The 16,405-nt window shown below is 35.6% G+C and overlaps 1 protein-coding gene across 4 annotated transcripts in view; it reads left to right on the top strand.

Annotated features, from left to right (window-relative positions):
- Positions 1-2,843: 2,843 nt before the first annotated feature.
- LOC131146097 (peroxisomal membrane protein PEX14) overlaps positions 2,844-16,405 on the top strand; it is a 49,518-nt gene continuing 35,956 nt past the window's right edge. For 2 of the 4 annotated variants that reach the window (XM_058095411.1, XM_058095410.1), the window contains exons 1-2: positions 2,844-3,075; positions 3,187-3,267. In XM_058095411.1, the coding sequence (XP_057951394.1) occupies positions 3,210-3,267 (58 nt within the window). In that variant the 5' untranslated portion in view covers positions 2,844-3,075; positions 3,187-3,209. The remainder of the gene's footprint in view (positions 3,076-3,186; positions 3,268-16,405) is intronic. The other 2 variants (XM_058095414.1, XM_058095412.1) reach the window with 1 other exon arrangement.

Raw genomic sequence — 16,405 nt, 5'->3', positions numbered from 1 at the left:
TTGTGCTAAGATTTCCATCAAATTAAGAAAGAGCATAAGGAAGCGTAAGGTTGTGAGATAGAAACACAGTCTAAGAATATACGCTTGGAGGATATGGATCAAGGTATGATTTTCTTTAACGTTTGTTGTGTAAAATTACAAGTTTCGAAGGTCCTTAAAATAAAAATGTATAAATCATGTTTATGTTTAAACTTTCATGTGGTATCAGAGCCAAGTTGTTGAAACTCGTGATTTTTTATTATGATTAAAGGTTCATGTTTCGTTAATTTTAGTTCATGAATCAAGGCACAATAACCTTCTGCTTTTCTAAGGTATAACAATGTAAGTGTGGTACGCCTTGGATAATAAAGTCTGACGGTGCAGAACCTTTGTTGTGATAATAAATATATATAAATATATATTAATGTCATTATGCTACGCGATTGAGTGGCTGGAATGATTTTATAATTATTTAAATAAAAGAAATGTTATTTTTGAAGGTACAAATTTATTCCTTTTGTGACGCAAAGTTATATAAATTTTATGACCTGATTCGTAAAAATCAATAGGATATATAATGTTAATGCATGCTAACATGAATCTGCAAGCATTCTGTTAGCATGTTTATTTTACTCACAACATTGTGATATTATAAAGTTTTTTGATTTCAATCACCACAGTGATTAAATCATTAAGTAAAGTTCTTATATGTTTGACATCAAAAATCACCGAAAGGTTGATTAATTGTTCTTATAATATAAGGATAATGATTTGATAATATTATTATGTATTATTATCTATTTATCCAAAGATAATAGATACTTATAATGAGTGCATATAATGTTACCAAAGTATTTAATTAGCATAATTTTAAAGCTTTTTATATTAATTTTTCTCCCAAAAGAAAACATTAATATATTTATGTTTAATTATTTCATTCAAGCATTAAGTGTGTTTAATTCTTCAAGTATCCGTGTCTGGATCGTTACACTTGCATGCTTCATATGTTCCAATGTTTAATGGGTTGAATTTTACTGATTGGAGTGAACAAGTTCAATATTACCTCGGTGTATTGAATCTTGATTTGGCACTCTTAAATGATCAGTCTACTGCTATTACTGATTCTAGCAATGTTGAAGAAATAATCTATTATAATAATTGGGAAAGATCAAACAAATTAAGTTTGATGTTTATACAAATAAGTGTTGCCAATAACATCAAGACAACTATTCCCAAAACTGAAAGTAGAAGAGTTTTTAAAGTTTATGGGAGAGCGTTCCCAAACAGTAGATAAGTCTCTTGTTAGGACATTAATGGGTATGTTAACCACCATGAATTTGATGGTTCACGTACTATGCATGAGCATGTTATTGAAATGACAAATATTGCAGCAAAACTAAAGACTATGTGATTGGATGTGAATGAAAATTTCCTCATTCAGTTAATTTTAAACTCATTACCGATTGAGTATGGAGCTTTTCAAATGAACTATAACACCATGAAAGATAAATGGAATGTGCATGAGTTACACAGTATGGTAGTTCAAGAGGAAACACGATTGAACAATCAAGGAATTCACTCTATTCATTATATGAACAATCAAGGAGCAATTTCATGGAAGAGTGCGAAGTAGTCAATAATTGTTGCGTCCACTATGAAAGCTGAATTTGTAACTTGCTTTGAGGTTACAGTTCAGACTAATTGGTTGCGAAACTTTATTTCAGGACTTGGAATAGTCGACAATATCGTTAAACTACTGAAAATTTATTGTGATAATTCCGCAGCTCTCTTCTTCTCTAAGCATGATAACTATTCAAAGGGTGCTAAGCATATGGAATTGAAATACTTTGTTATTAAAGAAGAAGTATAGAAACAAAAAGTTTCAATCGAACATATTAGCACCGATTGTATGATTGCTGATCCTTTGACGAAAGCATTGTCGCCCAAAACATTTATTGGTCATGTTGAAAAGATGAGCATTATTGAACCTTAATGTATGTTGTTTAATTGATACTTGAGCTCGATAATGAAAATGTTTCTGTTATTTCTGTTTTACATTTTTGTATACATAATTGCTATGAAATAATGATAACAAGATTATCTCAATTAAGTCATTAAAGTTGGACCTAATGTATGTCTCTCACTTAAAGATCATTATATGTAGTGGAACTTGTATCGTAGTGCATGGAAGGGACTATATTAATAAAGATGACATGAGACCACTATGACTCCTACAAGTTTTTTACATATTAATGATAACTAATGTATGCGCATTATGTTTATATGATTAACTACATTAAGAAATTTCACTTGAGTCAAGTGGGAGAATGTAAGACATTAATAGTCTCAAATAAAATTATAATCATACTTATTGAGGTAATATGAAAGGTGTTTAATATTAAATAGAATAATGTTATCATAATTTACAATAATGATATCTTGGAATATGAGAAGTTTATAGTTGTGATAAATTATGTATATTAATTAATCACTTGATGGAAGTGATTAATATATAAAGGAGGTTTGAAGCTGATCCTATCTTAACCTAGAAAGTTTGTGCTAATATTTCTATCAAATCAAGAAAGATTGTGAAATAGAAACACAATCTATGGATATACGCTTGAGGATTATGGATCAATGTATGATTTTTTTTAACATTTGTTGTATAAAATTACGAGTTTCGAAGGTTCTTAAAATTAAAATGTATAAATCATGTTTATGTTTAAACTTACAAGCAAAAGGCACTAAATGGTTCAGTATTTTTTACTACCACGCATCAAATGGGGCCTAGCTCTGCTAGGCAAAAGATGCCGGCTCATCAAATGTCTTTTGTTTAAAACATACTAGATAATCTAACGTCTTTTACTTATACTGAATTATCTCGGAGTTTTACAAGAGAATTAAAGTTTTCCGTACCTTTATTAAATATTTTTATATAAAAAAAACCAGAAAAGGAAAAACTCCCGTCTAGGCGCCTCTCGTCCCTCTTCTACAGTATTATCATCTTCAAGATGAGCGACGAACAGTCCCTGACGGCCTAATATCATCCTCTTCGTCACTGCCGTTACGATCCTCATCATCGCGTCGGCTTTTGTAGTAAGCTTTCTTAATTTTTATCTTCAATTATTTGCTTTGAAAGTTGTTCAATTTTTTTTTCAATTTCTTTTATTTTCTTTTCTGTTTTGATTCATTCTCTTCGAAATTCAGCGGCAGCAGCTGAGTAACTGATTATGGCGACTCAATCTATGGCTCCTCCCGTGCAGGCGGACAACAATCCCCAAAACCCAGGTGAGTTTATGGTTTTTTTTTTCTTGTTTCTTTTAATTTTCCTCTCATGTAAATCTGGTAATTATCTGAGCTTGGATTCCGCAATTCTTGTTTTGTTTGGTCGCTGGGAAAATTTGAGGGAAAGAAATGAAAAAGAAAATTTAGGCTGCTTGGCATCACTGCAAAAATTGTGGAAACAAAAACCGGAATGGAAAACAAAAGCTAGAAAGCTGAAACTGGCAAATGGTCTCAGAAGTGAAAGTGTGAAACAAATTTAAACCTGAATGAATATATGTTCATTTTTTCCTTGCATCGAATTACAATTTATAAGTATGATTGGAGTAAAGAAAATGCAAAAAAAAAAAAAGGCAAAAAAAAAAAAAAATAGAAGACAATATATAAAAATGGAAATTATAATTATTTTACTTAAGTTTTATAATTTAAATTCACTTTTTTTTTGTGCTCCAAGAACAAAACAATATTATGGTATATGAAGGTTGAAAAATGGTGTAGGTATATCATTAGTTTTATTTCAAATTATGTGGCAATTTGATTTTATTTTTTCATTAAAAATATTGTACACAATGATTTAATCCACAAAAGTGACTTTTGAATTTTTTAGATAAAATAATTTTGAATATTAAAGTTTTGTGAAAATATATTCATTATATTGTCACAACAATTGAAAATTAGAAAATCTTGTTTTAAATAGAAACTAAAAACTAGCAAAACTAACAAAAACATTGTTGTTACCTCTTTTTTAACTATATTGCAATGAGAAAAAAAAAAAAAAACAGAAATGAAACCAATCGGCCCCATACGTTTTTGTTGATAAGGTCACTACATAATTTAATGGAGCTCTTTAACTACAGAGCTTGGTCAATATTCAAAGTGCATTGACTCCAGCAGGCATGACATTGGAACCTATTTTTGCTGCTATCCTTCTATATTTTCTTGGCTTCACCATCATACTTGCATGCCTCAGTATCAGCTTCCGGCCAGCTTGCTGACCTCTGTGCTGTTCCTATCCAGTGCTTCAGTTGGTTTGTCAGTGTTGAGCCTTGTTTTAAAAGTTTTGCTTTATTTGTATTGCCTTTTATCCACTTTGGTCCCCTTTTGGATAAATGCAGTGGTTATGATTCTTGGGAATGTGAAGCAAAAATATGTTGAAAAATGTTCTTATTTCAATTGATTTATTTGCAAGATACTAGGATGGAAATGGGATGCGTTGTGCTATGCCAAAAAAATAGGTGCATTACAACTTAATTTTTTGGGCGCTCAAATTTATCTTCCTAAGTATAGCATCAAATAAGTATCACGCGGCATGCTTTTTAAGTTAACTAGTATTCCAAAAAAAAAAAATTCTTTTCACCCAAAATTTTTTTTCCTTGGAAAATTTCCCTGGAAACATTTGTTTTGAAGACATGAGGATGGAGCCTAAGGCTAAGGCTATGTTTGGTAGGAAGGATAAGGGAAATGAAGGAAAGGTTTACTTTTCCTGTTGTTTGGTTGAATGGAGGAAAATGGAAGGAAAGACAATGCTGATAGGGTAAAGTAGTAATTTTAGTCAATTACATTAATGGGAAAGTCTCTTTTCATTCTATTTTCCTCCCATTTTGGAGGGATTAATTTATAATGGGAGAGGAAAGCATTTTTCCTTCCTTAGCTTTCCACACTACGAAAGGAAGAAAATAGAAGTTTCCACGGTTCCCCCCACTTATCCTTCTTCCTTTTTCCTTCCTTCCCTATTACCAAACACAATATAAAAGATTTTTAATTTTTATGTTGTAAGCACATGAAACTAAATAGAAAAGAAATGAAAGTGAAATGGAAGCTTGAATTATGATCGATTTTGTTTCTTTTTATGCACAAGCAAGGCCATTACTTGGTGTTTGATCCTCCTAATTAGATTCTAAGGGGGTGTTGGTTTGTGACATCTTTCAATATTCTCAAGAATGTGATGCCTATTGCCCCCAGGGCGTAGCTCAGGTGGTCGAGCGAATAACCGGGAGTGCCTTTCACGAGGTCAGCATTTGCGCCTCCTAGGTTCGATTCCTCCCCTGAGCTCCTGATTTACATTCCTCGTCATGATGTGGGGCCAGATCCACGGGGCGTGGGATTAGTCGCAGACCGTAAAAACGGATGCAGACACCCGGCGTAACCCAAAAAAAAAAAAAAAAAAAGAATGTGATGCCTATGACATTTCATTCCCAAGTTTATTTGAGAAGGGAAATCTAAAGTGGTACGAATGTCCACATTCCTGGGAATGAAAGGATTCCCATGAGACATGGACATCCTATTCCCACCTCTCCCCATGGGTAAGTTTCATAGGAATCCTACTTTTTGACCCAAATTGGCCTCACTATTTTGGATTTTGGACAATAATGCCCTTGTAGTATAATATAATCACACTCTTGAGATAATACATTATTGATAAAATAAAAGTAAAAATTTTAATTAGCATAAATATTAATTATTTTTAATTAGGAAAATATATAAAATTTTAATTAAAGATATTAATTACAAAGTTCTAATTAAACATTTAATTAATTTTTAATTATAAAATAATTAAAATTTTAATTGATTTTTTAATAAAAAAATATTAGAATGGCAATTAAAAATATTGATTAACATAAATATTAATTAATTTGTTAATTAGAAAATATAAAAATGTTAATTAGAAAATTTTAATTATTTTTTAATTAGATAATATTTAAAATGTGTATTAAAAATGTTAAATATTTATGTTAATTAACGTTTTAATTGACATTTATAATTTATTAAACAAAGGTAATATTTTTTATTTATTTATAAAAATTTAATTCAATAGTTAATATTCAAACACTGTATTTCCCTCAATTATTTTGGTTACTTGATTATAAGTGTTAGATGTCTTAAAATACTTATTAATATTCTCATGTTGAACCAAACATTAGCTTGGGAATCCTATGAACAGTCTTAGGACTCTTACAATGCAAATCAAACAAAAATATTCCCATGGGGCAAACATCCTATTCCTAGGAATGAGAATCGTGGGAGTGTTATCTCCATGAAAATATTTTTGATGTCGTGAACCAAATGCCTATTATGATTCCCAACTCAATTGAGATTTCTATTTAATGTGTTTGGATTCCCAAATAAATTAGGACTGAGTCCATTAAGGACTTGGATTGGGATATTTTACATTCCAAATAGGAATAGGGTTCCCTACCTGATATATGTAACCTTATGCGGCTTTTTCTTTCAAGCAATAACATAATTCATCGCCTTTGACTGATTTGGAGGTAGATTTTCTTGAAGTGATCAACCTTATTTTCTCTTTTTATTTTCTATCCTTACAATCTCCCTAATTTCCCTATGATAAAACCCTAGGGTCTTATCATTTGGTATTAGAATCGGTGTTCTTGTGGATGCCATTAATCTGCCGATAAAGATCATCTTCACTCATATGCAATGGCCTCAAAAAATTCAGATGAGTTCTAGAATGGAAGCTAGGCTAGAGGTTGAACTTAGCAATATGTTTAAGCCTCAGTGAAGAGATCCAAGCATCCCTCCCTAAAACAACACTGTGCATCTTCCCATAATGAGACAGAAGATGATGCCTCTATGTCAACCAATAGTATGGAGCAGCCATATGTGCGCAAAAGAGGTTACCAAGGAGAGCATTTGATCATGGTCCTTCTCGCATGAAGGGGGAATTTCCTCAGTGGGACAATGATGATCCTATTGGTTGGGTTTCTAGGGTTGAAAAATACTTTTTCTTTCACTGCACTCTAGAAATATCTAAATTTGAGATTTCTGCTATTAGTCTGAATGGCGATGGTATTCAATGGTATAACTAGTTTGAAGCTTATAATGGAATGCCTTCATGGGCAGTGTTAATGGTTATTTAGTCATTTAGCATTATTATTAATTGTTAGAGTTTGGTTTGTTATAAGTGTAAGTTAGTAAGGGTATTATGGCCATTGCTATTGTACTTGATATTATAAATAGAGGGAGAGACCTATCACTGAGTTTAGGTCTTCCATTTTACCCAATTATTCAACATGGTATCAGAGCATGATTCTGAAACCTAAACCCTAAATGTTGCAACCACCATTAAACTGAAGCCTGAAACTCAAAATCCGCTGCATGTCTATCATCATAGAAGATTTTGTAATGATACTATAACCCTAGAGAACAGCCAGCAGCAGCAGAACGTCAGACCAGTTGCTGGAATTTTCTGGGCGACATTGCCAGTTCGACAACATCAAATCCACTATAGATTTGTCAAAACCAACACCATAGTCACCCACAGACACTGCCGATCTGCCCCCCACTGAAATCCCACCTCCAGGCAGTGTCCCATGTGTCTTCATGTGCTGGACGAAGGCTGCCAGGGCTGACCCCATGCGCCAGCGTGTGAAGCCACTTTCAGGCATGGTTTTGACGTGAAATGATCCAGCAGTTCCAATCTCTCTATCAACATGTTTTTGGAGTTCTTCGTGATGTTTTTTGCCCAAAGATCTCACCTTTTTTAATTCCTCAAGTGCGGCACCCAAGGAATGGTTGTTTGATGCTTCGTGAAGCAGTTTATCAATGGTTATTGAGTTTTTTGGGTCTGAAACAGTGAGATTTGCTGTGTTTTTTGATTCAATGATCTAATTCCTTCCTTATATCAAAATATCAAGCTGTTGGACATGTGTTTTGCTCGAAGATCCAATCTTTGTTTAACCATGTACTTGTGGTAATTCGTCAATTGTTGTTCGGTGTGAGCAACAGTCATTGATGACTTTCTTGGAGCAGTGACAGTGTTCATAAGCTGTTTTTTGTGAGGCTATTAGCAGTGTTATATCAGTTAGTTGGTGATTTCTCCATGGTAGTTTTAGTGGTTTACTTCTTCAATTGTTTCAGCGCTGTGAGTTGCTTTCTTGTGGCTGTGTTTGAGTTTCTTGGTGCTGTGACAGTCTTGTACTGATTTATTTGTGACTTGTTCATGGTTGGTCACCTTGTTCGTGATTGTTTTGTTTGTTCAAAAAATTAATATTATGGTAATTGGTTCCTTCATTAATCACTTGTTTGAGTGAACTGCGTACTATGACTATATTAGAGGAGGAGTATTCAAGATTTCTACAGTATCGGTCGTCTCAACAAGCATCTTCTCACATTGCGTCTTTTGCCCAGAAAGTTAATCCTACAATCTGTATGCCATTTGGTATCCTTCCTACTAGTCCTTGGGTTATCAATCTTGTTGCCACGGACTATATAATAGGTGCAACCAACTTCTTTTATGATCTCTAGTATCCTAAAAATCTACCTCAAGTTACCCTTGTTGATGGGTCCACTATTGTTGTTAAGGGGATAGGACAGTAAATCCTGCTCCTTCCATCTCTCTTTCTTCTGCTTTATACATTCCTAAATCTCCTTTCAATCTCATGTCAGTTAGTAAGCTTACAAAGTCACTAAATTGTTCTGTCACATTCTTTCCTGATTCTATGGTTATTCAGGATTTGCACTGTCGCAGCTACACCCCTTCAAATCCATTGTCGCCTTGGTTATCCGTCTTTGGACAAGTTGAAATAGATGGTTCCTACATTAAGTTTTGTATCTAATCTTAAGTGTGAGTCTTCTCAGGTCGACAAACAAGTGGTTAGTCCTTTCATGCTAGTCCATTCCGATATCTGGGGTCTTAGTCATGTCATATCAAAGTTGGGGTTTCGGTACTTTGTTACATTTGTTGATGACTACTCTAGGATGACGTGGTTATATTCAACGAAAATCGTTCTGAGTTGTTTGATATCTTTTGTGCCTTCTGTTTCCAAATAAGGACTTAATTTGATATGCCAGTCGGGATACTTTGTAGTGATAATGCTAAGGAGTACTTCAGTATCCAATTTAGTAGTTATATGACTAGCTCCGGTATGATCCATCAAGCCTTTTGTGCCCACACTCCACAACAAAATGGGGCTGTAGAGCGAAAAATAGACATATTCTTGAAGTCACTTGTACCTTATTGTATCAAATGAATGTTCCCAAAGTTTTTTGGAGTGATGCTGTGCTCATATCATGTTCCCTCATCAATAAAATGCCATGCTCTATCCTTGGCGGCAAAATCCCATATTCATTTATCTTCCCTAAGGCTCCTTTGTTCTCCATTCCTCAAATATTCGATTGTGTGTCCTTTGTCCATTAGTTAACTCCAGGAATGGATAAATTGGATCCTTGTGCTATCAAATGTATCTTTTCGGGCTATTCCTATACTCAAAAAGGATATTGATGTTATAGTTCTACTTTACATCGATTTTTTGTCTTTACTGATGTCACCTTCTTAGAGTCTACATCATACTATGATTCCTTGAGTTCTGTTGACCTTAATGAGTCTCTTCCTCGGCCTTGCCTTCCAAATCCAAACCAAGTATCTATGTCCAATCCTCCTACATTTTCATCTAATTTAAGTCCTTCTCATTGCTTGGATCATCCCAATTTACAGGTATACACATGGCAACTCAAGGGGGAAGTGCCTCCTCCAGCTTCTACTACCGTGCCTCTAGTTCCCTCATCGAATGATCTTATTTCCCATGATGTTGATCCTCCTATAGCTGTTCGAAAAAGGTAAATGCACTTGTACTCAACATCCGATCTCTAATTTTGTTTGTTATGATTTATTGTCACCCACGTATTATTGTTTTGTTAGTACTTTGTCTTTCGTTGCTCCTCCAAAATCTATTTCTGAAGCTCTATCCCATTCTGGGTGGAGGACAGAAATGGTTGAAGAGATGCGTGCACTACTTGATAATAGAACTTGGGATTTGGTGCTTCTTCCTCCTAATAAGTCAGTGGTTGGTTGTCGTTGGGTGTAAGTTGTGAAAGTCTATCTTGATGGTTATGTGGCTCATTTGAAGGCCCTTCTTGCTACTAAGGGGTATATTCAGGTGTGTTGTTTGGATTATTCTGAGTCATTCTCTTTGGTTGCCAAAATTGCCTCAGTACGTTTGTTCATTTCTTTAGCCACCACTTGTCATTGGCCTCTAAATCTATTAGATGTGAAGAATGCTTTCCTACATGGTGATCTTCCTGAGGAGGTATATATGGAGCAACCACCTGGATTTGTTGCTCAGGGAGAGTCAGGCTCAGTATGTCGACTTAAGAAATCATTGTATGGTTTAAAACAATCTCTAAGGGCATGGTTTGGCCGTTTTAGTGTTGTCGTACTTGAGTTTGGCCTTCATCGGTTTGCAGTAGATCACTCTATTTTTTATTGTCATACTCCATTTGGCAAGATTTTGCTTATTGTTTATCTGTATGACATTGTGATCACTGGTGATGATGATCAAGGCATCCAAGACCTAAAGCTTTTCCTATAGACCAAGGACTTGGGACCATTGAAGTACTTCTTGGGTATAGAAGTATCGAGATCTTGTATAAGAACTGTATTTTCACAGAGAAAATATGTTCTTGATCTTTTAGATGTGACAGGGCTATTGGGATCCAAACTTGTTGATACACCCATGGATCCCAATAGTTAGTGTTAGATATGAGTGATTTGTTGCCTAGCCCAGGTCGATATAGGAGACTTGTTGGAAAGTTGAATTATCTCACAGTCACTTGACCGGATATATCCTTCGCAACAAGTGTTTAGTAAGTTTCTCGATTCCTCGAGAACAAGTTACTAGGATGTAGTAATTCACATTTTGAGATATCTCAAAGGTGCACTAGGGAGATATCAAGATCAGGGTAACACTCATATTGAGGGGATATACACAGATGCATATTGGGCCAGGTCACCTTTCGACCAAAGATCGACAACTGGGTATTGTATCTTTGTCAGTGGTAATTTGGTGTTTGGGAAAAGTAAGAAACAAACTGTGGTGGCCAGGTTGAGTGTTGAGTCAGAATACAGGGCTATGGGGCACACTACATGTGAACTTGTTTGGCTAAAGAACATGTCGAAAGAACTAGGTTTTCCACATTCTCAGCCTATGGAGTTGATGTGTGATGATCAAAGTGCTATTCATATTGCCTCCAACCTTGTCTTCCATGAGCGGACAAAGCATATTGAAGTTGATTGTCATTTTATTCGAGAGTTCACTAAAGCCTTGCGAGGTGTTTGTGTGAAATTCATTTGTAACAAGCTAGGAGCATATGATATGTATGTTCCAACTTGAGGGGGAGTGTTAATGGTTATTTAGTCATTTAGCATTATTATTAATTGTTAGAGTTTGGTTTGTAATAAGTGTAAGTTAGCAAGGGTATTATGGTCATTCCCATTGTACTTGATATATCTTATAAATAGAGGGAGAGACCTATCATTGAGTTTAAGTCTTCCATTTTACCCAATTATTCAACAAGCATAATTTGTTTTTGGATTACTTGTTCAATTTGAGCCCATTGGATATGAGAATATTGATGAGAGCTTGCCAAAATAAACCAAAATAGCATTGTCTTGGAGTACCAGACACAATTTGAGTGGCTATCAAATATAACTAAAGATTGGAACAAAAGCTAACTCATCAGTACTTTTATTGAAGGTATCCTACTTGACATTTGGCGTGAGGTCAAAGTGTGTTAGCCACGGACTATGATTGCTGCAATTTCCCTACTTGACATTCGGTGAGGTCAAAGTGCGTTAGCCACGGACTATGATTTTTGCAATTTCCTTTGCACGGTTAAAAGAAGAGAAGTTAGGACGAGAAAGACATCGCTCCAACAAGACCATTAGCAAGCAGAATGCCACCAACACCATCACACCACCTGCTTCTTGCAATCGTCCTACCAAACAATTGACTCAAGAGGAACTCAAAGTGCAAACGACAAAGGGTTTGTGTTGGCATTGTGATGAGAAGTGTAAATAGGGGACATAATTGCAAAAAGGGACAACTCTTGATGATTGAACTAGTGGAGGAGCAAGAAGAGGTTGAGAACGACTGTACTGATTCTAATAAGGAAGACATGGAATTTGAGGATAATGATAAATCTATCGCTTCTTTAGTTCATGCTTTAGCCGGGTATGCTAATCCCCAAACCATGAAAATTAATGGCTTCCTAAAATGCCAACCAGTCATTATCTTAATTTAATACAGGTAGCATTAATAATTTCATGAATACTAAAATGCTAAACGACTAGCTTATCTTGTGGAGTAATGTGAAAAGTTTGATATAAAGGTGTTGGAAGGTTTCAAATCTGTTTAGTCAACTTTCCTATTTTTCTAAGAGAATCTCGGCTGTAAATGTGTGAATATCCTAGAATATTTAGTTTCCTTAGAAGTTAGCATCTTTGATTCTTTCCTTCTTGGTTCTTTCCTTCTATTCTTCTGCTATACATCTATTTATGCAGACCTGTACCTATGTTATGATGAATGAGAATTATTTTTTTCCACCAGAAGCTATCTTATTCTAGATGGTATCAGAGCTAGGTCCGGCTCTTGGCCTTGTGTAAACCCTAGTTTCCCTTGGCGGCTCCAATCTGACCCTAATCTCTATAGGGTTTTCTTTTTGTTCAACTCTACCCTAATCTCTTCTGTTGCTGTAGCCATGGCTGAAACCAGACCTACCCATTCTGAATCTTTCCTGTCCAATTTACCAATATACGATTGAATGATGCCAACTTCCTGCGGTGGTCACAATTTGTTAGGATGTATATTCGTGGAAGAGGGAAGATAGGGTATTTGACTGGTGAAGCTAAGGAGCTCGAGAAGACAGACCCATCTTATGCTATATGGGATGCTGAAAATTCCATGGTGATGGCATGGCTCGTGAATGCTATGGATGAAGAGATTAGTGCTAATTACATGTGCTATTCTACTGCAAAGGAACTCTAGGACAATGTGAGTCAGATGTACTCTGACCTTGGGAATTACTCTCAGATTTATGAACTGTAGCAGAAGATCAGTAATACTTATCAAGGAGATGGCAGTGTAACAATGTATTTCAATGTTCTTAAGGGCCTATGGCAAGATCTAGATTTATTCAATGATTATGAATGGAAAAAATCTTGCTGATTGCAATCACAATAAGAAGATGGTGGAGAATGCAAGAATTTTTAAATTCTTGGCTGGACTTAATGATGAGTTTGATGAAGTAAGGGGAAGAATCCTAGGGAGACAGCCTCTACCCCCACTCGGGGAAGTATTTTTTGAAGTATGACGAGAAGATTGTCGAAGGAGTGTGATGATAAAGAAAAAGGAGCATGAGATTCTAGAAAATTCTGCTCTACTTGCTACCAATAATTCTGCTCCTCATGCTGCTGGTAACACAGATTTGGCTACTGCCAATATTTCTGCATAGCGGCCTTACTCTAATCAAAGGAGGTTGGAAGGTAAGCCTTGAGTATGGTGTGACTATTGCAATAAGCCATGCCACACTCGAGAAAATCGCTGGAAACTCCATGGAAAGCCAGCAAACTGGAAGAGCAACAAATAGGGACCCTCTGGTAGCAATCATGAAGTCCCTAAAGCCAATGAAGCTAATTTCCTAAGTGCTGAGCAGGTGGATCATCTTCTTCAACTGCTGAAATCTACTTCTACCTCTGGTCTTCCTACTTGTTCATTGGCCCAAACAGGTGATAACTCTAGTGCCTAACCTTGTTGCTTAAATCTTGTACCATGGATTATTGATTCAGGTGCATTTGATCACATGACCAGTACCTCACAATTGTTTCAATCTTATTCTCCTTGTTTTGGTAATAAAAAGATTAGAATTGCCGATGGAAGTTTTTCATATATTGTTGGAACATGTTCTGTCCAAATCTTCGAAAAAATAGAACTCAAATATGTCCTTCACGTCCCTAAACTTGCTTGTAACCTACTATCTGTTAGTAAACTCTCACGGGATTCTAATTGTTGTGTCATTTTTTTTTTATGCCCATTGTGAATTTCGGGACCAACTCTTGGGGAGGATGATTGGCAGTGCTAGGATGATTGATGGACTTTACTACTTCGATGAGACTTTATATAACAATAAACAAGCTCAGGGTTTGAGTAGTAGTACTAGTTCCGTTTCTGTACGTGAACAAATAATGCTTTGGCATCTTAGACTAGGACATCCTAGTTTTCTCTATTTAAGACATTTGTTTCCTAGCTTATTTAAAAAACTGGATTGCAATTCTCTTCATTGTGATGTTTGCCACATATCCAAAAGTCACTGAAGCACCTATCAATCAAAAGCTTATCATTCTTCCAAACCTTTTTATTTAATTCATAGTGATGTTTGGGGTCCCTTAAAAATCACTACTACTTCTGGTAAGAAATGGTTTGTTACATTTATTGATGATCGTACACGTTTGTGTTGGGTGTACTTATTGAGTGACAAATCTGAGGTTGAAATTTTTTTTTAGGTTTTTTATAATATGGTTGAAACCCAGTTCCGAATGAAAATTAGTATCCTTAGAACTGATAATGGTACTGAATATTTAAACAAATGTTTAGGAACGTTTCTTTCAACAAAGGGTAGTCAACATTAATCTACTTGTCGTGACACCCCACAACAAAATGGCATTGCTGAGAGAAAAAATTGCCATTTGTTAGAGGTTGCACGTGCCCTAATGTTTTCAATGCATGTTCCTAAATATCTATGGGGTGATGCTATTTTAACTACATGTTATCGTATTAATAGGATGCCTACTTGAGTGCTAAAATACGTCACTCCCTTAGATTGCCTAAAAAAACTATTTCCTACATGTCGGATAACATCAGACTTGCCTCTAAAAGTGTTTGGATGCACAGTTTTTGTTCATATACCTACCAATCTTCAATCCAGGCTTGATCCTAGGGCAGAAAAATGTGTTTTCCTTGGATATGCTCCTAATAAAAACGGGTACAAATGTTTTAAGCCTCTGACCTGAAAAATTCATATAAGTATGGATGTTGTTTTTATTGAAAACCAGCCCTTTTTCGGCCATATCTATCTTCAGGGGGAGAAAAAGGAAATTGAAGATGAGTTCTGGCAAACCTCTAAGCCTCTTCCAAATGTTTTCCTTGACATTGACATCCACTTTTTAAAGGGTCAGGAAACCGATACTTTAACTAGCGAAAATAATGATGGAAATCCTAGTCTACCTATACAAGGCATACTTGATTCACAAACAGGGGGAGAAGTACTATCAAATATTCCTCATTTGAGCTTTGTGTTTATACCAGAAGAAGAAATCATCAGAATATTAGAGCTCTTTCTTCAAATCCTGAGCAAGGCCAATCATCATCACCTACACAAGTTGGTCCTCCTTCACATACTCCAGGTACTTTTTCTTCTTCAGATCCTTGTTTTGATAATTCTTCTGATCTTGACCTGCCCATTGCCCTTAGGAAAGGAGTTAGAACCTGTACCTCACATCCTACTTCCAACCATCTATCCTATCATAGACTCTCCGATTCTCATAAGGCATTTACTTCAAATGTTTCTCATCTGTTTATTCCAAGAACCATTTAGGAAGCACTAGATCACCCGGAATGGAGATTGGATGTTCAAGAAGAGATGGATGCACTAATTGCTAACGACATAGGGGAAGAAGATTGTTGGCTGTAAATGGGTATTTATAGTAAAATTCAAGGCTGATGGTAGTGTAGAAAGGTACAAAGCAAGACTTGTGACGAAAGGGTTCACACAAACATATGGAATTGACTGCTAGGAAACATTTGCTCCTATAGCCAAGATGAACTCAATCCGTGTGTTGCTCTCTCTAGCAGCTCACTTTAACTAACCCTTATATCAACTAGATGTGAAGAATGCCTTCTTAATTGGAGACTTAGAGGAGGAAGTCTTTATGGATGTACCGCGAGGATTTGAAGGGAAAGGTGGCAAAGGCAAGTGTGCAGATTGAGGAAATCATTGTATGGACTCAAACAATCTTCTAGAGCTTGGTTTGAACGCTTTGGGAAGGTAGTAAAGAGTCATGGCTACAGCCAAGGTCAAGCAGATCATACTATGTTCTATAGACACTCGAGTGAAGGTAAAATGGCTATCCTTATTGTCTATGTAGATGATATAATTCTGACAGGTGATGATAGCAATGAGCTAGAAAGGTTAAAGAAATCCTTGCTCAAGAATTTGAGATCAAAGACTTAGGAAACTTGAAGTATTTTCTTGGTATGGAATTTGCAAGGTTAAAGAAAGGAATTTTTGTTTCCCAACGCAAGTATGTGCTTGATTTACTTGGAGAAATAGGTCTTTTAGGGTGCAAAGCAGT

The sequence above is a fragment of the Malania oleifera genome, chromosome 13 (genome assembly GCF_029873635.1).
Source record: "Malania oleifera isolate guangnan ecotype guangnan chromosome 13, ASM2987363v1, whole genome shotgun sequence".
Taxonomy (NCBI): Eukaryota; Viridiplantae; Streptophyta; class Magnoliopsida; order Santalales; family Ximeniaceae; genus Malania; species Malania oleifera.
This window is presented reverse-complemented; position numbering and strand designations above follow the sequence as displayed.